Source organism: Oncorhynchus tshawytscha, linkage group LG28, assembly GCF_018296145.1.
Source record: "Oncorhynchus tshawytscha isolate Ot180627B linkage group LG28, Otsh_v2.0, whole genome shotgun sequence".
Taxonomy (NCBI): Eukaryota; Metazoa; Chordata; class Actinopteri; order Salmoniformes; family Salmonidae; genus Oncorhynchus; species Oncorhynchus tshawytscha.
The window spans coordinates 20,366,716-20,389,633 of NC_056456.1; the positions used below are offsets into that span (position 1 = coordinate 20,366,716).

The 22,918-nt window shown below is 41.7% G+C and overlaps 1 protein-coding gene across 1 annotated transcript in view; it reads left to right on the forward strand.

Moving 5' to 3' along the window:
* LOC112226882 (TGF-beta receptor type-1) overlaps positions 1–19,832 on the forward strand; it is a 90,235-nt gene extending 70,403 nt beyond the window's left edge. The window contains exon 9 of the mRNA XM_024391529.2: positions 15,272–19,832. Coding sequence (XP_024247297.1) covers positions 15,272–15,397 — 126 coding nt within the window. The 3' untranslated portion in view covers positions 15,398–19,832. The remainder of the gene's footprint in view (positions 1–15,271) is intronic.
* Positions 19,833–22,918: the final 3,086 nt, after the last annotated feature.

A 22,918-nucleotide genomic window follows, 5' to 3' on the forward strand; every position in this document is an offset into this window, starting at 1 on the left:
TCTGATCAGCACACTTCGGCTCAGAGCATCAGGAGTTCGCGCCCATTGCTGGGCAATTGTTTTGAAACTTTGTATGAATGGAAACTAATGTTGACGTAGCCTACTCTTATTATTTAACCAATCCAAAGGCAGCTGCCTACCTACCTCCAAAGGCACCTACCTTAGTAGGTATCACTTTTCTATTAGGTTACTGCCACTTGGGAAGTGATTCAAAGGCAGCATCACGTGATAAACCATTCACATTCCACGAGTGAGATGTTGTGAGATGTTTGTAGCCACTGTAGCAGTGTGAGCAACTAGCTATTCAGGGACCTAGCCCAAAATGGAAATATCTGATACGAATAACAAGTAACATAATTGATATCCTCAGTACCTGTTCATGAATGAAATTGACACTGACCAAGATAATTATCCTACAGTATAGGGTCCTCCTCTCGCATATTGCTTGGTCTGCAGCTTCATCGTTGTGGATGTGACTGGTAAGATTCCATGATATCTTAGACTGATTTTTTTGTGATAGCTAAATAAGCTATTTTACTGACTGTTTAAGAATGATCAATAGTCAGAATAGTGGAGTTTCACTGTGAAGCTGATATTGCATTAGAGCTGATGTTTTTTTCTAATGAGTATTCTTGAATTGTGATTTAATTCATACAACTATCACACCCTTGCATATTATTACATGACACAGATGTTCAATATAACATGCTTACGTTTGTCGGTAACTAATATTGAAAGGTAATATGATGCCATCTAACTAGATTAGAAGGCCTAGGTTACTTCATCCTAATGTAAGCTAAATGCATTGGATACAAAACAAATACTGGCATGTGATAACAGGATAACATATCCAATATAAATGCATATCAAACAGGAATAAATGTTCAATAGAATGAATTGTAATATTATTGGTGACTTTCTCTCTCCTTGCAGGGGAATAGACAGATTAACTGCAGTCACCAGATGCCCAAGCCTCTAAACTAGAAACATGTGGACATCAACACTTTGAATACATGTTAACATTTTTATTGGTTTTCCTCTATCTGTAAGTCCTTAAAACACAGTCCATTGTCGAAGAAGTAATTCCCAAGTGAGGGATATCCCGGGGATGAACCTCTAACATTCATAAACTTGTTCAGTACATGAGAGCAAATTTAATAGACAGGAGTTTACAGATTTTTGTTCCAGCTCTTCACGAACACTTAGTTCTACTACAGTGAACAAAAATATAAACACAACCATTTCCAAGATTTTACTGAGTTACAGTTCATATAAGAAAATCAATCAATTGTAATAAATTCATTAGGCCCTAATCTATGGATTTCACATGACTGGGAATACAGATATGCGTCTTGATCGGAGATACCTTAAAAAAAGGCAGAGGGTGTTGACAACAGGCTTGACACCAAGCTCAGAGATCTGGATCTGGACACCACCCTCTGCAACTGGATCCTGGTGTTTCAGACAGGCAGACCACAGGATTTGATCATTGGCAACAACACCTCCTCCACAACGACTCCCAGGGGTGTGTCCTCAGCCCTCTGCTGTTCTCCCTGTTCACCCACCCCTGCGTGGCTTTGCACGACACCTAGTCCATCAAGTTTGCTGACGGCACCGCGATTGTAGGCCTGATAACCATCAATGACGGGTCAGCCTATAGGGAGGAAGTAAGTGAACTGGCATTGTAGTGCCAGGACAACCTCCCTCAACATCAGCAAAACAAATGAATTGATTATTGACTTCAGGAAGCAGAGGAGGGAACATGGCCCCATCCATATCAACAGGATTGCGGTAGAGAGTCTGCAATTTTTAATTCCTCGGTGTACATATCGCTGAGGACTTGACATGGACCAATAACACAACCACTCTTGTCAAGAGGCCGCAACAGCATTTCTACGTCCTAAGGCGGCTGAAGAAATTCAGCATGCCATCCCAGGTTTTCTCCAAATACTACTGCTGCACCATCGAGAAGGTCCTGACCGGTTGCTTCGCGACCTGGTATGGGAATTGCTCCTTCCACAACTGCAAGGCCCTCAAGTGCGTTGTGAAGACAGCCCAGTACATCACTGGGACCATGCTCCCACCCATCCAGGACACCTGAGGAAAGCCCGCAGTACCATCAAGGACCCTAGAAACCCTAGCCACGAGCTGTTCTCTCTCCCTTACCGTCGGGCAGATGGTATCAGAGCATGAGGTCTGATACCAACAGGGTCAGAGAAACTTTCTATCTACAAGCCATCAAACTGCTGAACACTTGAACTGGACTGACCACCTACACTGACTCAACACACCTTAGCACATCCCCACATATAAACGTATGCTACACACACACACACACACACACACACACACACACACACACACACACACACACACACACACACACACACATCACAACTTGTAATGATGGGGCGGTGAGTTTTTTATGCACGACCCAATGCGGAGTGCCAGGACACAGCCCTTAGCCGTGGTATATTGGCCATATATCACAAACCCCGGAGGTGCCATATTGATACTATGAGTAGTATTTTTTTATTTCAATAACAATTCTTAAATTCATATTTAAAAATAAGCATGACTATTGAAGATATCCAATTTATTTGGATATTTTTTTGGTGAACATAATATACTCTACGGGCATATCAAAGTTCCAGAGGGGGATCTCTGCAAATGTTACAGTTGTGATCCAAATGGTAAGCATTACCAATAGAGTGAATGGGAAAATGGATTCAAAATTGTTGCCCTCTGTTGGTGATTTGTAGTATGTGCGATGATACAAGCAATGTTCCCTCTAAGCTGCGTGCGCAGTAGCCCCGACTGCCGCGCAGCTCCCCGGGATTGCCTCGCAGAAATATATCAGCCCCTGGGAGAATCATTACACTGAACTTCACTCGACTTTCTAGAGCAGTGGTCACCAACCAGTTTATCTTCAAGGCATTCCTAGTCGATCGCCAAACATTCCTGTAAAAAACCCAACGATAAAGACTTGTGTTACTATTTTTTTTTTTGTCTCAGGTGTGGCTGTAGCAGTCATGAAATTTTGTCATGCAAAAGTCTGCCGGTCTCCCGGTAATTGACCATTAAATAACAAACACGCATCTCCAGGCCTCGACACATACAAGCCGCTGATGCGTGCCTTTGGAACATCGCTATTTAAAAAAAAGTCTAAATCATTAAATATACACCACAATAAATCTATTATTTTATTTTTATAGACGGTGTGCTTAAACTAATAACATTATATTTTTCTTGTCTGTATTGAATGCATCATTTAAAACTTCCGAGTGTAGGTTGGAAAAAGTATCAGCTGTTCAGAGTTTCCAACCACCTTGTCTTTGTGAGATGCAGAGTAGGTGAACTGATGACCTCCGTATGTGTGGTTCCCACAGTGAAGCATGGAGAAGGAGGTGTGATGGTGTGGGGATGTGTTATCAGTTGATGTTATTCATCAATAACAGACCCCAAAGCAAATCAGGGGGAGAAAAATAGCTTTATTCAAAGAGAACAAATCATAGTTGTTATGCTGGGAAGTAGATGGTCATTCTTCCCTGTCCTCACTGATTCTCCACAGAACAAAGGGGCAGAATGTAATTTATAACCCCCAACCCTGGCCTGTGGTTGACCAATTTGAATTCCTGGCAATAATATCTGGCCAATGTATCCCGTTTCAGGCTGAATGTATAGACAATTTGGACCAATGAGAACTTGCCACATGTAGCTATGAGTCCCGGACTGAAATTCCTCCCATGTCTCTAACCCATTAATCATTCATTCCCTATTGCAGAAAAACAACTGTTTCCATTGATCATTAATTCCCTCTTGACCTTTTAGTCCTCTGCGTTATGTCTTAAAATATTCTTACAGATGCTTTGCTGGTGACGCTGTCAGTGATTTATTTAGAATTCAAGGCACACTTAACCAGCATGGCTATCACATAATCTGCCGTGATAAACCATCCTATCTGGTTTGTGTTTAGTGGGATTATCATTTGTTTTTCAACAGGGCAATGACCCAAAACACCTCCAGGCTGTGTAAGGGTTATTTGAGTGATGGGGTGCTGTAACAGATGACCTGGCCTCCACAATCACCTGACATCAACCCAATTGAGATGTTTTGGGATGAGTTGGACCTCAGAGAGAAGATTAAGATGCCAACAAGTGCTCAGCAAATGTGGGAACTCCTTCAAGACTGTTGGAAAAGCTTTCCAGATGACTACCTCATGAAGCTGGTTGAAAGGATGCCAAGAGTGTTCAAAGCTGTCATTAAGGCAAAGGGTGGTTACTTTGAAGAATCTAAAATATATTTGTCTAACACTTTTTTTGATGACTACATGATTCTATATGTGTTACTTCATAGTTGTGTTGTCTTCAAAATTATTCTACAATGTAGAAAATAGTAAATATTCTGACCCTTTACTCAGTACTTTTTTGATGGACCTTTGGTAGCGATTATACCCTTGAGTCTTCTTTGGTATGACACTAATAGCTTGGCACATCTGTATTTGGAGAGTTTCTCCCATTCTTCTCTGCAGATCCTCTCAAGCTCTGTCCGGTTGGATGGTGAGTGTCACTTCACAGCTTATTTCAGGTTTCTCCAGAGATGTTCAATCGGGTTCAAGCCCAGGTTCTGGCTGGGCCGCTCAAGGACATTGAGACTTGTCCCGAAGCCACATCTGTGTTGTCTTGGCTGTGTGCTTAAGGTCGTTTTCCAGTTGGAAGGTGAATCTTCGCTCCAGTCTGAGGTCCTCAACTCTCTGGAGCAGGTTTTCATCAAGGATCTCTTGGTACTTTGCTCCGTTCATCATTCCCCTCGATCTTGACTAGCCCTCCAGTCCCTACCATTGAAAAACATCCCCACAGAATGATGCTGCCACCACCATGCTTCACCATAGGGATGGTATTGGATAGGTGATGAGCGGTGCCTGGTTTCCTCCAGACGCGACACTGGAGGAAACCAGGCAATCTTGGTTTCATCAGACCAGAGAATCTTGTCTCATGGTCTGAGTCCTTTGGGGCCTTTTGGCAAATTCCAAACGGGCTGTCCTGTGCCTTTTTACTGAGGAGTGGCTCCGTATGGACACTACCATAAAGGCCTGATTGGTGGAGTGCTGCAGAGATGGTTGTCTTTCTGGAAGATTCTCCCATCTCAACAGTGGTACTCGGGAGCTCTGTCAGAGTGACCATTGGGTTCTTTGTCACCCCCTGACAAAGGCCCTTTCCCCCTGATTGCTCAGTTTGGAAGGGCGGCCAGCTCTAGGAAGAGTCTTGGTGGTTTCAAACTTCTTCCATTTAAGAATGATGTAGGCCACTGTGTTCTTGGGAATGTTCAATGCTGCAGACATTTTTTGGTACCCTTCCCCAGATCTGTGCCTCGACACAATCCTGTTTCGGAGCTCTATGGACAATTCCTTCGACCTCAAGCCTTGGTTTTTGATCTGAGATGCACTGTCAACTGTGGGACCTTACATAGACAGGTGTGTGCCTTTCCAAATCATGTCCAATCAATTGAATTTACCACACTGGGACTCCAATCAAGTTGTATAAACATCTCAAGTAGGATCAATGGAAACCAGGTTGCACCTGAGCTCAATTTCGATTATCATAGCAAAGGTTCTGAATACTTATGTAAATAATGTTTTCGCTTTGTCATTATGGGGTATTGTGTGTAGATTGAGTAAAAAATGTAATTTAATCCATTTTCGAATGAGGCTGCAATGTAACAAAATGTGGAAAAAGTAAAGGGGGTCTGAATACTTTCCGAATGCACTGTATGACATGGCTATATTGTGTAAAAGCAATCACACTTGAGACAGGTCCTAGATTTGGATTTATTTGGAATCTTTAGTTGTGAATGATACAAACCATAGAATGTCTTAGAAATCAAGACATACAGTATATGGGCTGCAAGGTGTGACTAGGCTATTGATGATTTGATAAAGCAGCAAAAAAGCTTGCGCTTCTTCTTTCCTCAGGCTGCACAGCTGTTTTCTCATCAAGTGATTGTATTTTCACCCATCAGACTATTCTCAATTCTCAAATACAAGAACACTTTTTTTCACTCCTTGCATCAACCACTGTTTAATGAGTATGCTTTGGCTGCCCGACAGGTGATATTCCACCCAAACTCTGTATGCCATGGGCTCTCCAATTTTGTTCTTGCAGCTACCCAGTGCTTAATTTGGGAAACCAAGTGAAATCTGTTCGGGTACATCGATTAGTAACGTTTCGCAACTAAACATATTTCACTAAACTGTTGACAGCCTGTCTTCACGCTTGAGAATGGAATAAAGGAGAGAGAGGAGGAGATGGAAACGCATGGTAGTGAGATATGCTGTATAGCTAAAGGTAATGTGTCACCCAATTAATTATGAAAATATAAAAATTCCCTATAACCAGGCTATTCAAAATCAAATACAAATTCACTAATTGTAGGCTAACTGTAATATGCCCTGCACAATCAATGAACCAACAGCATCGCCTAGGGCTATACGTTCACTCCCAGACTCATGGATATACATTTTGAAGCGTAGCATAAGGTAACCAGTCCATCCAGGATGCATAAGAACAGTACACACTCAGGCCAGACCAATTAATTATGTATCAAAGACATCTTAAATCAGTTTTGATTTATGTTTTTTTGCCATGCATATATGCAGTAGCCTATGTATTGTATAATGGCACAATCTATGTTAATTCCGTTTTTTTTTGGGGCAGGCAACCGCAGCGTGCATGTGATGCATCTAGTGCAGTAGTGCCTAGGTAGAGGTTAGTTGCATGCCCCCTTACCATGTGCTTACATACTCTCGCTTACAGCTCGCTGTCGCCTGCTAGCCCTTGTAGTGAATTGGGGAGCAGCTTCATGCACAAGTCTCCCCTTGTTGGTACAAAGCCTCTCCATGACCAAGACTCCTGTCGGGCCTCCTCTCGGCGGCACACGTTTACTGGTTGTCTTGAAACTCCAGGCTAACTGGCAGGGGATCTCGGAGCAGCAGTGGGCCCCAGAGATGCATCTGTACAGGCCCACCTCTTTGCGGACATGTCCTTGCAGCTATCAACCACTGTCCCGCATCTGGTACGACAAAGGCTAGGGGAGAACACTCTGAGAGAAAAGCAGCGTGCTGGCGGTGCGTGATAGGCGGACGCTGACAGACTGGGGCTCGGGCAGCTATGGAAGATACTGGTCGTCCTGGGTTTCCCCCTTGCCACTGGAATTTCACCTTCCTACAGTGAAGTAGTGCTGTTGGGGATTGTGCACCCTTAGCGGCACTTTAAATAACTTCCTTTGCGCAGGTATCCACTTCTGGCCTCGGTGAAGCCATCAACCGGAAACCGGACTAAAGTCTGGCAAAGTTGGGGTGTCTGGTGACGGGGGCAGGAGTGAATGCACCGGGAGCCCTTAATCAGTGGCAGCCGCACAGGGCTATTATGGTCGCCAGCAGCTGTGACTTGAGTGGCAGCTGCTCTCGGCAGACCCCTGTGTGACTGAGCAGCCCTGTTTAGGAGCCACACTGCTCACCCCAGCTGGGGAGAGGCCTAGAAAAGGTGGCCTAAAAATTGCCCACTCACTCCATCCTGGATAGACTGCCGCACCTATCGGGAGTTCCACTCAGCAGTCGAAAAATGCTAAAGAAAATAATTCCCCTGAAACTAGCGAGAAAGAACATCGGAACTCTTTTGGACACTGACGATAATAGCAATAGACCCCATCGGAGAACAGCTTTGATTGCTGCATAACTGTGGCGCTACAACATTGACATTGCTGCCCTGAGTGAGACCAAGTTCCCGGATGAAGGTTCCCAGAAATAAGAGGGAGAACGTTACACCTTCTGGAAAGGTTACCCTCCGGGTGGACAACATAAGCACGGTGTGGGACTGGCAATTAAGAACAGCCTTCTACCCAGCCTCTGACACCATCACAGCCTTACTGGATAATATGCATAAAGCATACAGGGCTATTCTCAACAGTCCCACATCTGCTACCCTTCACAAGCAATGGCATGCATTGCGCAAACAATCGTGCACACTCTGAAAAAAATGAATGGTGGAAGAATAAGGCACAGGAAATCTACCTTTATGCAGACAAAAACAACATGCACAATTTCTACAACTCAACTAAAGATATCTATGGCACTAGAAGTCGCTCAATCACCACCATGAAAACAGCTGATGGTCTGACTCTCTTGAAGGACCAAAACCAGATCCTGATGAGGTGGGCTGACCACTTTTAAGCACTACTCAATCAGCACTCTCCTACAGACCACTCCATCCTGAAAGAACTGCCTGTCTGTCCACCCATTCAAGACCTCAACCATTTTCCAAATTTCAAGGAGGTGTTAACAGCTATCTCTTCACCCAAGAAAAACAAGACTCCTGGTGCTGACAGCATCCTGGCAGAGCTACTTACAAATGGAGGTTATTTCTGCACCAGAACACTCCACCAGCACATCACTGAGGTTTGGGATGGGGAGATCGTCCCCCAACAGCGGCGGGATGCAAACATTGTCACCATCTATAAGAACAATTGGTGACAATTCCATCTGCGACAACAGTCAGGGGATACCCCTTCTGGCTGTTGCCGGCAAGGTCCTGTCCAAGGTGATGCGGTTTCAGAAACGACAGGAGTACGGTCAACATGATATTCACAGTATGGCAATTCCAGGAGAAGTGCCTTGAACATCCGGACAATTTCATGGCCTTCGTCGACCTTTCCAAGGCCTTCAACACTGTGAGCAGGGAACTACTATGGGGCATTCTACTCAAATGTGGCTGTCCAGACAAATTTGTCAACGTCCTTTGCCAGTTCCATGATGGTTTGATGGCTCGGGTGGCCATAGGAGGGCAAGAGTCAATGCCCTTTGGAGTAAGCATCGGTGTGAGGCAGGGGTGTGTGCTGGCACCGGTACTATTTAACATATTCCTCCTATATGTCACCCAGCTTTTCCACAAAGAGCTTGAAGACAGCAACAGTGTTACGGTGAACTTCAGGAGGCTCCAAGCAAACACCAACATTTTGATGGAGCAGGTTCTTGAGCTGCAGTATGCTGATGACTGTGCTCTTGTGGCCCACACTCTGAAAGCCCTTCAGTCCGTCCTTGTAGGGGCTGTGAGGGTCTAGCAGGATGGGACTGTCTATCAACACCACCACAACAGGTGGTCTGCCAATGGAGATCAAGCCCTCCACCCACCATGCCTGTCTTCACCATTGAACACACATCACTGGCAATTGTTCCGTCCTTCATATATCTGCAGCATACTCTCGGAGGACTGCATCATCGACCTCAATTCAAAATAAGATCAAGCATCAGGAAACTCAGATGCAGGGTCTTCCAAAACAGGGATCTCCACCTCCACACTAGTCGCCGTCTGCATCACCATACTTCTTTACAGCTGTGAAGCCTGGGTCAATTACAGTCGCCACAACAAGCAGCTCGAGCGATTCCACATAAGATGCCTGCAGCGCATCCTGGGATTCACCTTGTGCCACCATGTGTCCCATACTGAAATACTTGCTAAGATCCAACTGCAAGAGTATGGAGGCCATGGTCACCCAACACCAACTGCGCTGGCTTTTGGCATGTCATTAGAATGTCTCCACAGCGCTTGCCATGGAAGATCATGTATGGCCAGCTACATCTTGGCCGGCGGTCTGTATGAGGGCAGATGAAGCGCTACAAGGACCAGCTGAAGAAGTGCAACATCAAACCCACAGACCTAGAGAATGCTGCTGCCAACCATTCCACCTGGCACCAGCTCTGGCAGAGTGGTGTACAGGGGTGGAAGGAGGAGAGGAGCACAGAGACAGCAAAAACAGCTCAGGAGACATACAACCATGCCTGCCTCTGTCAACAGACTGCATATGCCCTACCTGCAATACAGTTTGTGGATCTTGGATTGGACCAAAGAATTCAGCTTTAACTCAGAAGTGGAAGTCATCATTGAATACGATAGCATACTGCATATGTTTATAGTAATCCATGCATTTTTATGGTGAAAATGATCTTCCCCAAACATGGAACTCACACACAGCCTATGTATGCCAGTTAGGTTCTACACCGGTTATAAAGCTTAATTTTAAGACGTTATTTGGCCACGTTAGTTGTGATACATACCTTATCAAAACATATAGGTCTATGTGCTAGGCTTCATGAGGTGTGCGACTATGATTTAGAAAAAGTCGCAAAAAAACACGTGCCGTTTCTTGCCTTACTGCACAAGCTGGGCATTGTTCACACGTGATAATACATTATTCACAAGTGATAGGCTAATATTGTCACCCTTCAGAATATTCTTAATTTACATTTTGTCTTTACATATAGTAAATAATATGTGTTAGAGTTTTAGAATGGGCCATTGTTATACACCTGTCTCAGAACAGAGGCAAAAAAACAAAACATGTCCTCTATGTACTTAAATAGCGAATGGAGCCTGTTTTTCCCGTGGCTTATTTTCATGCCAGCCAGGTAGGCTATACTCCTGTTGTAAAGATAAGCAATGTGCTTAATATTAGGGAAGTTGAGAAATCAATATAGTAGGCCTAGCCTATAGAAATCTGATGGGATCTTCCTCTTCAACTCTGTTTTCTCATGCAATTGCATAGCCTATAGATATGTTGCGCAACATGAGCTCATGGGCTCTCATGAAGTGTTTGATTCGATTTTTGATTATATTTGCAGTGATGTCAGAGTGATTAGAGGGACAATAGAACGCTGAGTCCTGGTAGCAAGTTTGGCAGGCTACTAATGACCATCCGCAGCATCAGAGCTTGGAGAAGCCTAATTACCGTGACTAAGCGGAATTCACATGGAATTTGACTGCCAGTCATGACTCATGACAGCCGGTGTGGCGGTAATACGGTCACCGTAACAGCCCTTGTCTCGCGCTGTTGGCAGTGGGTGCACCCAATTCAGCTGCCCTGCGCACCAGGTAGGCGAACTGTTGCCATTTTGAACCATTGTCTGAAGGAACGAACTTGGCCTTTCCGGCAGGCCCAAAGAGAAAATAAAGTGCACTATAGGCCTACCACTGGCCAAACCGATGGCCCGAAATGACCGTTAGCTACAACTAAGTTGATACGGTGAGATTTCAAAACATTTAAAACCATGACTAGAGAAACTCTGTCAACAAATACAGCAAAGATATGCTGTTATGAGTGAGTTCAGGTGTAAGTTCTTACTCAGCACTATCAACACTTTGTATTCAACACTTTTATAATTCTAAAATGTGCGTTCTTCCTATTTCCACTCAGCACTACAACAAGCACTGCAGCTGTAATGAATGACTAGGAACGTGTATCTATAGGCTTGCGTTGTTGTTGTTATTAGCAGCTTGGGTCTTTTTTAATATCAAGGAATATTTCACTTTTTCTGTTCATAGGAGTAACAACATGAATTTGTGCATGTGGCAGAAATAATGTGGTGCGGCTCGAGTTTAATTGGTTAATGTTGCATAAGGTATGTTATAAGTCATGTTTAAAAAAAAAAATTTTTTTAAATGTAAGCGATAGAGCTTGGCTTGTGTTTTGAGTCAAACTGCCCTACAATTTTCCTGTTAACACTCAACTTTTCCTTTACTTTGGCAATTGTGATCTAATCAACGCAATATGAGCCACTTATAATGCAACATACCAAAACAAACTATGCAAGAGATATTGTTGTAGGCAGAATGCATCGGAGTAGGATTCTATTGCATTGACACGGCTCACAGACCGGTGCGGCATAAACAATCAAAGCTGCAATAATTTTTTATTTTACCTTTATTTAACTAGGCAAGTCAGTTAAAAACAAATTCTTATTTTCAATGATGGAACCCTAGGAACAGTGGGTTAAATGCCTGTTCAGGGGCAGAACCTTGTCAGCTCGGGGGTTTGAACTTGCAACCTTCCGGTTACTAGTCCAACGCTCTAACCACTAGGCTACCCTGCCTATATGCAAATAGACCATTGCCATACCTTTGAAGTTGGAAGTTTACATACACTTAGGTTGGAGTCATAAACTCGTTTTTCAACCACTCCACAAATTTCTTGTGAACAAACTATAGTTTTGGCAAGTCGGTTAGGACATCTACTTTGTGCATGACACAAGTAATGTTTCCAAAAATTGTTTACAGACAGATTATTTCACGTATAATTCACTGTATTACAATTCCAGTGGGTCAGACGTTTACATACACGAACTTGACTGTTCCTTTAAACAGCTTTGAAAATTCCAGAAAAGGATGTCATTGCGTTAGAAGCTTCTGATAGGCTAATTGACATAATTTCAGTCAATTGGAGGTGTACCTGTGGATATATTTCAAAGCCTACCTTCAAACTCAGTGCCTCCTTGCTTGACATCATGGGAAAATCAAAAGAAATCAGCCAAGAGCTCAGAAAAAAATGGTAGACCTCCACAAGTCTGGTTCATCCTTGGGAGCAATTTCCAAATGCCTGAAGGTACCACGTTCATCTGTACAAACAATAGTACGAAAGTATAAATACCATGGGACTACGCAGCCGTCATACCGCTCAGGAAGGAGATGCGTTCTGTCTCTTAGAGATTAACGTACTTTGGTGCGAAAAGTGAAAATCAATCCCAGTACAACAGCAAAGGATCTTGTAAAGATTCTGGAGGAAACGGGTACAAAATTATCTATATCCAGAGTAAAACGAGTCCTATATCGACATAACCTGAAGGGCCGATCAGCAAGCACTGCTCCAAAACCGCCATAAAAAAGGGACAATGACCCCAAGCATACTTCCAAAGTTGTGGCAAAATGGCTTAAAAGTCAAGGTATTGGAGTGGCCATCACAAAGCCCTGACCTCAATCCTATAGAAAATTTGTGGGCAGAACTGGAAAAAGCATGTGTGAGCAAGGAGGCCTACAAACCTGACTCAGTTACACCAGCTCTGTCAGGAGGAATGGACCAAAATTCACCCAACTTATTGTGGGAAGCTTGTGGATGGCTACCCAAAACATTTTTCCCAAGTTAAACAATTTAAAGGCAATGCTACCAAATACTAATTGAGTGTATGTAAACTTCTGACCCACTGGGAATGTGATGAAAGAAAGAAAAGCTGAAATACATAATTCTCTCAACTATTATTCTGACATTTCACATTCTTTAAAAAAGTGGTAATCCTAACTGACCTAAAACAGGGAATTTTTACTAGGATTAAATGTCAGAAATTGTGAAACACTGAGTTTAAATGTATTTGGCTAAGGTGTATGTAAACTTCTGACTTCAACTGTATATGTATCTGTGTCATTTACTTTGAACTGGACAGTGTTTTCAGCATGAGCGGTTGTAAATTGATATACTTGTTTTGAGATTAAAACGAGAGCTGCATGTGGCCACGTGTGCACATTTTGTTCATATCCTTTGCTAGTTAGTGAGTTATTAGTCAAATGTAAATGTAAATTTGCCTAGTTAGACATAATTTGTAGTTATCATTAGGGGAGTGATTGCTTCCTACAAGAGCAGAAAACGTATAGATGTATAGCCATCTTTGAAAAGCGAGTCAGGTAAAATGCTTTTTTTGTCTTAAATTTCCAGTGTTTTATTTTGAGACAGGCTCGAATAAGCTAAGTAGCCAATAGACAGACTGTAGCATAATGTGTCTTATTCTCTGTAATAATGGTATGGGAATAATAATGCATTTTATTTTGTAAAGTGGTTTCTTGCATCAAACACCACAACATTTTCAGTCAGCTCCTTGTCTGAAGGGCAAGTGGATAAACAAACGGGTTAATGTCAAGCCTTGCATGTTTTTTGTCCAAAAGTCTCATGGAATGTAGGCCTACTTTGAACACCACACATTGGCTGCTACTGTAGGCTGAATGATAGAACAGCTATTTCCATGTTAAAATGTTATGATGCATTTTCTCCATTGTTTATAGGCCACTAGTAGGCCTACATTATGATTAAATAGCCACAGTAACCTACATTATCACTGTTAAAACTTAAAGCGGGTACAGCCTCAGTGTTCACAGTAAACGCGAGCTGGAAGTTGCACAGAATTTTCACAACGTTCAAGTTTGAGCTCAGCAATTTTTTTTTGGGGGGGGGTCACATTGGATACAAGTAAAAGGAAGGCTGTTATTGGTCTCATCGCTTACTATGCCAACTTCTCAGTATAAAATGGGCCATAACTTTTGAGGTCCCACGTTGGAACTTGAATATGTATGTAAAGTATACCATGTTCAACAGTATATTTTCAATATTCATTGTTATTTTTCAATATTCATAAATTAATGTTAGAAAATTGTTCTTGAAATCAATACTACTCATATTACAGAGCAGGCGATAAAGCTTCATTACACCAATTTTCACTTTGTAGCACCTACAGATTAAACATTATGGAGTCTAAAATTACTTTGATTAATTATTTCTCAATTATGCTTTAAGATACAAATGTTATAGGCAAAGAGTTCTTACCTGAATAGTTTATTTGCTACTGAGAATATATTTGATTTATCTACATCTTTATGTCAAGGCCCTGTTTGTTATTTTCTGTACAAATTCTATTAGCCAATATGTCCTGCACCTTGTACAAAATCTTAATTAATGCCTTTAATTGTCCCCCCCCCAAAAAAAAAGGGCATTTTTTCCAATTTAAGTATTGTTTGGTTCAGTGGACCTATTCATTGTCTGAGAATATGAAAAGTGTTCTGTTCAAATCAGTTAGGTCAAATGCATAATGCACCTAATATTGAAAATAAAAGCTTCTAAGAGGCGACCAGCAGAACATCCTGTCTGTCTTCACTGTCCGATCTGCCAGAGAGCATACTGCTCAATACAACCCTGCATTCAACACGAGACTCACTGACAAAGCCCTTCGGGGGCCCTCGTGAGATTGAGGAATTGGGATGCAATGGTTTGGTATTCAGACCTGTGGCCTGGATGTTGCAAGTCTGACCAGCCTTTTCAAGGTCAGAACGCTGGCGCTCCTCTGTGTCTCCATTGTCTTTGCTGGGATGCAGACCAGGGGTTTAAGTCTTATTTCAGACTGCGGTTGCAGATTTAACACCATGTCTATGAGTAGCGTCTCTCTATTGCTGTTTCTCTCTTTTGCTCTCGAGTTCTTTCACAACAGCAGTGATTACATTACTTTTTCCACTTGAAGAATGACATTGTGACATTGCAATTGCCGCAGTCATGGTGTTTACTCTACGATTGGTGGGGGCAGCTAGACCAATCCATATGTATATCTCAGTGCTCAACAACATGCAAAACAAAACAAAATTGCTGTCCTGTGATGTTGACGGCGTCTCCCCTGCCTCTGTCCCCTCCCCAGGTTTTGCGGGTGATGGCTAAGATCATGAGGGAGTGCTGGTACTCCAACGGGGCGGCCCGCCTCACCGCGTTGCGCATCAAGAAGTCCCTGTCCCAGCTCAGCCAGCAGGAAGGCATCAAGATGTAAACTAGAGACAACGCCACCTGAATGTCTGGAATCTCGGTCCCCATCTGTGTGCTGTTCCCCTACGCCTCCTCTTTCTCTGAAGGGGGAGGTGATGGTACAATCAGGTGGGTGTGTTTACCCTTCTATGACTCATTCCTTTAAGGCTGATTGGAGAGATTGTTTCTTTGCTCTCCTCTAAGATGGCATTAAAACATGGGTTGATTCCAGTGGATAACCTGGATAATACTCTGTCTGGACTCTGGATGCAGAGACACAACCCCCTGACCCTCCTGTTGGTTTGCCTGACTGGTTGCAAACAAGCCCTCCTTTCTTACCCCCAACAGACACTACTTGACTTTTATTGGGACCTCCTGTAGGAATTCCATAGAAAATATTCAGAATCAAAGAAATTAGTTACATTGAAAGAAAATATACATTTTCAAATACCTCTGCCTGGTTATTTCTCAAAGTACCGCGGTCTGTGTCTATTTAAGCATTTCATTCAAACAGGATTGAGTGTTACTCATATGCATTTATTTTTTTCATTCAACATCTTGTACCTTTTTAACATATATTTTACAGATGCCAGTTCCATAATTGTGTATACTTTTGTCAAGAAAAACTGAATATGACCTTTATCAAGACTTGTCAAATATGCAGTGAAATATGCAATATTTTATTCATTGCTATGTACTGGTAACTGACAAAATAAAGGAAACACTTGAGTAAATACAAAGTATATTGAAAGCAGGTACTTTAACACAGGTGTGGTTCCTGAGTTAATTAACCAATTAACATCCCATCATGCTTGGGGTCATGTATAAAAATGCCCAGTTGCCCATTATTTTGACTGCCATGGCTAGTAGAAGAGATCTGCCTTTGAAAGAGGGGTCTCGAAGGAGCATAGGGGGTTTAAAGGGTTTGTGAGTGTGTGACCAGATCTCAACCTAATTGAACAGTTATGGGAGATTCTGGAGCGGCGCCTGAGACCGAGTTTTCCACCTCCATCAACAAACCACTAACTGATGGAATTTCTCATGGAAGAATATTGTCGCATCACTCCAATAGAGTTCCAGACACTTGTCAAATCTATGCCAAGGCCCATTGAAGCTGTTCTGGGACTCATTGTGGCCCAACACCCTATTAAGACACTTTTATGTTGGTGTTTCCTTTATTTTGGCTGTCACCTGTATATTTATTTCTTACAGTGTAAATATGAGTCAGTCAGAGGAGGCTGGTGGGAGGAGTTATTAAGAGACTCAATGTAATGTCTGGAACGGAATTAATTTAACTATCAAACATATGGAAACCATGTTTGGCTCCTTTCCATTAATTCCATTCCAGCCATTGCAATGAGCCCATCCTCCTATAGCTCCTCCCACCAGCCTCCTCTGGAGTGGGTGTGTATGCTGTACTCTATTCCTATGTATTTTGTGTGTGTGTATACAGGTGTGCATTCTATGTGTACATACAGTACACCTAAGCTGATAGATATACTGAACAAAATTATAACGCAACATGCAACAATTTCAAAGATTTTACTGAGTTACCGTTCATACAAGGAAATCAGTCAATTTAAAATAAATTAATTATGCCCTAATCTATGGATTTCACATGACTGGGCAGGGGCTCTTTTATTTCAGTTCATGAAACATGCGACCAACACTTACGTGTTGCATTTATCTTTTTGTTCAGTATAGTATACCTCTATTTTATACAAAGCACTCTTCATTCTTTCGACCATAACCATGAAGTGCTCTGAATCAAGGAGGTTCTCCGAAGGAATGGGTCCTCCCACTGCCATAGGAAGAAATGCAGTGGAAGTCCGGGTCAAATTCATTAGGCACCAAACGGATTACCTGGACTTATCCAATAAGACCTTCTTGTTTGTGTATTCCACTGAGTAGTGCTACGATGTGCACTAATGAATACAATTAAGCAACACCGTGATACCAGTTTACCTTTCAATCTTCTCAGTAGGAATCAAACCTGGACGGTCTTAAGGGAAAGCATTGCCGGAGCTGCATTATATACACTATTTTCTGTATATTTGTATTGCTTTTATGTAAATGAGTTTTCACATCTAGGGGCATAACATTTCAAACAAGAATGTACATTTGGATATCTTAGATTTGTGGACAGCTCTACCTTTATAGTGAGAAGGCCCCATGAGACCTATACAGGTCCTGTAGTCTATCTTTCATTTGTTGCATGAATGAAAGACAGAACATTTTACTTCACTAGTTGGAGATTCATTATGCTGCTAAACATACAGATGTGATCATGTGACATCCCTTGTTATTTTCCAGTAGGACAGAACACAGAAAGGATAATTAAGCGAGCCAAGGAAATGCTGTAGGTCATCTGAGGTAGACATTGTTTCATATCTCTTTAGTAGCAATAAGTGCACTTCTGAGCATTGCTGCATAATTACATTTAAAAAATATAATCTACACTAATAGAATCGACTATGAAGTACTGTGAGCAGAGGTCAGATGAACGCTTGTCAAGTGCCATGGCATTTAGATTTGAACTGTAGGGTTCTCTTCTTTTCTTTTTTTTTGCAAAACCAGAGGTACATGCTGTATTCATATCTGCTACTGTGTTATTTGTTTTTGTCTTTTAGCAAGTTTACATCAACCTGCTTAAACCAAATCAAAACGCCCTTGAACTATTGTGCCATGCATGGAATGTATAATTGGTCAACTGGTCATTACAGAACAGTTGTGGATGGAAAAACAACGTGGGGTTTTTTCACATTCGTCAGACTTGAGGTGAAGGATATTGCTGCTACGATATACAGTGTATGTTAAACCAAAAAAATATTATTTTACAGTGGAACAAGAAATGCAACTGTTGTCATGACTCATCCAACAATTTTATTTTCTACGTCATTCCTCTGTCTCATCAGCAGCCTTTTACTTTTCTGACTCTCATAGAAACATCCAGGTATTTATCTTGGCAACATAAACAGCCTCTGACTCCCTACCAGCAAGGACTCCACTAACTATGATCACTATCTGCTAGTCTAGCTTTTACCAGGAACCTTGCATTTGCCCCCTCCCAGTTTCAAAACTGTTCTACATTTTGATATTTCCTTTCCCAATTGTTCTGTAATCTATAAATGTGCTGTGAATTGTACTGTGTCTTGTATCTGTGTGTAGAGTACCTTCAGAAAGTATTAATACCTTATTCCATATTTTGTGTTACAGCCTGCATTCAAAATGGATTACATTGGTCAGGGAGGTGAGAAAAAACAAAGTGCTTATTTTGAATTCGGACTGTAACATCAAAATGTGGAATAAGCCAAGGGGTATGAATACTTTCTGAAGCACTCCCCATTATTTTCAGTGAGTGGAATTGAATCCCCCAATTACCAGTAATCCAGTATGTAGCCATCATTACACATACATGATTACGGTCGTCACCTTTCACTGACCTGAACTCAAGCACTCATTTGCTAAAGGAGAAGAGCCCTGTGGCGGTATGTACTGAATGAGATGCTCTGATTAGCAGAAGGAGAAAAAGACCAGTGAGGCAGGCAGCGAAGAATACATGTTTAGTAGTGGGCTTCTAATGCAACCACAAAATTGGAAATTCATATTAAGCTCTGCTGTGTAGTACAGATTGTGAAACAGAATCAAATAAAATAAAAATATGCTTCTGGTAAGCAAACCATTCTGAAACGTACAGTATTTGAGGGATAATATGAAGATTCCCTGGTCATTTATATCACATATTGCACAGTAGCTGTAAAGTAGCTGCAGTATGTGCTATTACGTACTGGCTCCAGCAGAAGAAAGCCTTCTTATTTCTCCCAGTGCCTATGTTTGACTTCTGTTATATTATATGGAACCATGTTCAAAGTCCAGCACATGTTCTGCTGAAACGGAAATGAAACAAGGTTTGATTGAAACACAATCCAAAAAAAAGAAAAGGAAACGATACCTCCTCTCGGCACACCAATGTTTTTAATGTTTTATCATTATAATTTACCTCAATGTATATAATACTTTTATCTTCCACTTTTGACATTCTATTTCCATGAAATGTCTAATTGAAATAATATTAATGCACATTTCTTTGTCAGTGGTACTCCGTATACGGTGTTGGTTGTGCCCATATGTTTAGGAAGATTTCCTACTGCCTCGGTTTGAACAATCTCTTATTTGAGAATTGTTGATATTTGAAGAATGCTTTTCATCTCTTTAGAACCCTTTCAAGTTGTAGAGAAAGCCCCTGTACAGTTTCATATATACCATTTGTTTGGAGGGTCATGTTACACCACACATCTTTTCAGAGGTGCTTTTTCTCTGCTCCCTAAGATAAAGTATGTTGTAAAGTGTTTAAACGAATGAGCGCTCGACATAGGAATTCAGATGACGTTGACTATTATTTCAAGTTCATGTATAGTGAAGTAGGATGTTTTGTGAATAAATATATACGCATTTTCTTACCTTGTGACATTTGTTTTTTTTTCTTCTCTTTCAAAGAACCCATCTTCTGTGAGTGTATACATTAAAAAAATCACTAGTCATTCAGGTTCAAGTCATGCAGATTGTACTGCAAGATATTGAAGTATCCAGACAAACTAGAATTTAAATGCTTACTATAAATCTAAATAGTTTAACTTTGTTATCAAATTATTCTGTCCCCTTTACATGCTCCCCCCACCAACAGATGGTGGTGTTGCCTAAAAGTAGCCTACATGATGGCCACAGGGATTCTTGCTAATGCACATTCAACAATTCTAGTACTAGTACTGTAAATGCAGCCATTTGACTTTGACTACATTTAGTATGCCATAAGGAGTGTTTTGTTTCAGTGTTTCTTCCACGCTATATCAGTTGACCCCCTCAGGTGTTCAAACTTTTTTTATGATGTCTGGAATGTAAATACATTATAAGTGCTCAGGGGCAAATGGGGAGGCTCTGTCTATCTGGGTCTCTTTAGAGTCTAGACATTCCCTGTAGACCCTGTCTGTCTGGAGATCCCTTTGTTCTGACTCACTGTAGTTAGGCTGAGAAGCTATTGGCCTGGCCAAACATCAACCCATCTCTTGACAATTCATCGTCATCTCTTGAGTTTTGGCCATCCAGACGTCAATGCAGTGTTCCTTCATTTCTCAAAGCCAACAGGGCTCCAAGGGGGTGTGTTCTGGTTTGATACTGTATCATCAATGATTGGACTCTTGAAGGGTGAAGATATCAGCATGATTGGTTTCCATGTTGAGAAATTTTATTTGAGCTGTTCGATGTAACTATGTCTGCATGCTATTTGAAAAGGGAGATCATTTTCAAAAGGTGGAAAGAATCAATCGAATGTTCTGATTTGAAATAATTCTGCACTTAACTAGTCGAATCTATCCCTTGCTCTCTCTCCCATCCTCACTTCAGTCGTGGTCATTTTTCTCATAGCAATACTTCTGGAGAGCGTGATAATGGTGGTCAGTGGGACTAGTGAAAGCAGGGAGAAACATTTATCACCTTAAAAAAGTGGTGCTGATACAAACTCTGGTGATACGATAATTCCCAGAGGTAATTCACTTCTGGGATCCTATTTTGTGCTTTATTCCCATTCTGGGGAGAGTTATGTTCTGACAGTTGGGAAAAAGTCAGATTTCCCCTCAGGTTAGTTCTAGCTCTCCATGCATTGGCCTACTTCCACTGGTTTTATAACAACATATACTTCATGTAGTTATTTTTCAAAATACCTTGGTCTCTGTTCCCCTTGATGACAAATTGATTGACTGCCAGTAAATTATCTGTCATTTCATGTGTTCACCTCCAACCCACTGTGGTCAAAGGCAAGCCTTACATTTCCAATCCACTTGTGTCACTGTTCATTCAGGGAGCTCTGTCCTTGCCTCTCATTATTCTCTCCATGACGCCATCTCTATTTCTCCTCGACTTATCCAGCGCGTTTCGTAAAGGCTTTGATGGTAGTGATTAATGCTTGATGTACATGCCACCCACATTTTTAACTGCGCAGTCTAGGCATTGAGTGGTTGCGTAAGATGCAAGCCAAGGATGTGTTTGGTATTCCCTCTGCCATGTTGTATCCCACATCATCTGTGCAGCCATGCATGTACCCACTGTGCATCACAGACTCTTAGTACTCTGGGGTCCAATCTAATGAGAAAAATCCCAGGGTCGAGATTCAATCTCTTTTTGCCACAAGGTTTGATTCAGTTCCTGAATTGGCAGAGTGCAGGGTGGTTTTCATTCACACTTTTCAACCAACAACTGTCCCATTGTATAGAGGTTTGTGAGACTAGGCAATTCCAATCATACTGGAAAGCTAGCATACTGTTATCCCTTTCCCCAATACAGCAGGATTTGTAAAGTTCCATCCAAGCTATTTTCAGTTGTGATTTTGTGCCATTATTCAATTATCTTGCTCTTTCTCATTGAGTTCTGTTTTTTCACTAACCAATTCAGTAACCTGGGTAATATTATACGTACTAGATGATGCATGAATGAACACAGCTTTCACAGTGCACTGCCAGATATGTCCAAAGGCATAAGTAAATACTATTTTTATACTCTAAACTGTATTATAAACTGGGTGGTTAGAGCCCTGAATGCTTATTGGCTGACAGCCATGGTATATCAAACCATATACCACGGGTATGACGAAACATTTTTTTTTACTGCTTTATTTTTGTTGATATCGCGTTTTATAATAGCAATAAGGCACATCTGGGGTTTGATACATGGCCAAAATACCACGGCTAAGGTCTGTATCCAGGCACTCTGCGTTGTGTCGTGTTAAAGAACAGCCCTTAACCGTGGTATATTGGCCATATACCACACTCCCTCTGGCCTTTTCTTAATTATACAGTAGCAGTACTTTATAAAGAAAAATGATAGCTTACTTAGAAAACAGAACTAGATTGAATCAGTGGATCTAGATTCAAGGTTGACTCAGTCAGGCTCCTACAACAAAAAATGTGTGCAGTTGAGTGGGGAAACAGTTCTAGAGCAAATTTTGAAAGTGGATGAGTGAAAGCATGTAGAGCAGGTACACACGAATGCATACACTAGCACGTACGCACGCACGCACGCACGCACGCAAGCAAGCTCTATGGACTACTGAGCTTGATTGTGTTGTAGATGCAACAGTGTCTTATTCCTTTGATACAGATGGTTCCTACTGTGAACAAATATTTGGAATCGGAAGATTACATTCAGGGTGCTGGGTAAATGGCATGTAATCGCATCATTAAGCTATTGGTGGCATTATGCAAATAGCTGCAGGGGTTTGGGAGTAATCCTCTGAGTCACTGACTGCTGCTGCTGCAAATGTAGAGCTGTTTACTAGGAAATCTATCTCTAGAAAGTCAGCCTGCCTGCAGTTGTAATGTCTGTACGGCTCACTAGTTCTGCATTCAGAGAACTGTTCTCTGTAATGAGTGTGGCTTACAGTTATTTAATGTTGTTCTGTGCATACAGTGCATTCGGAAGGTATTCAAATCCTTTGACTTTTTCCACATATTACGTTACAGCCTTATTCTAAAATTGATTAAATTGCCTCCCTCAA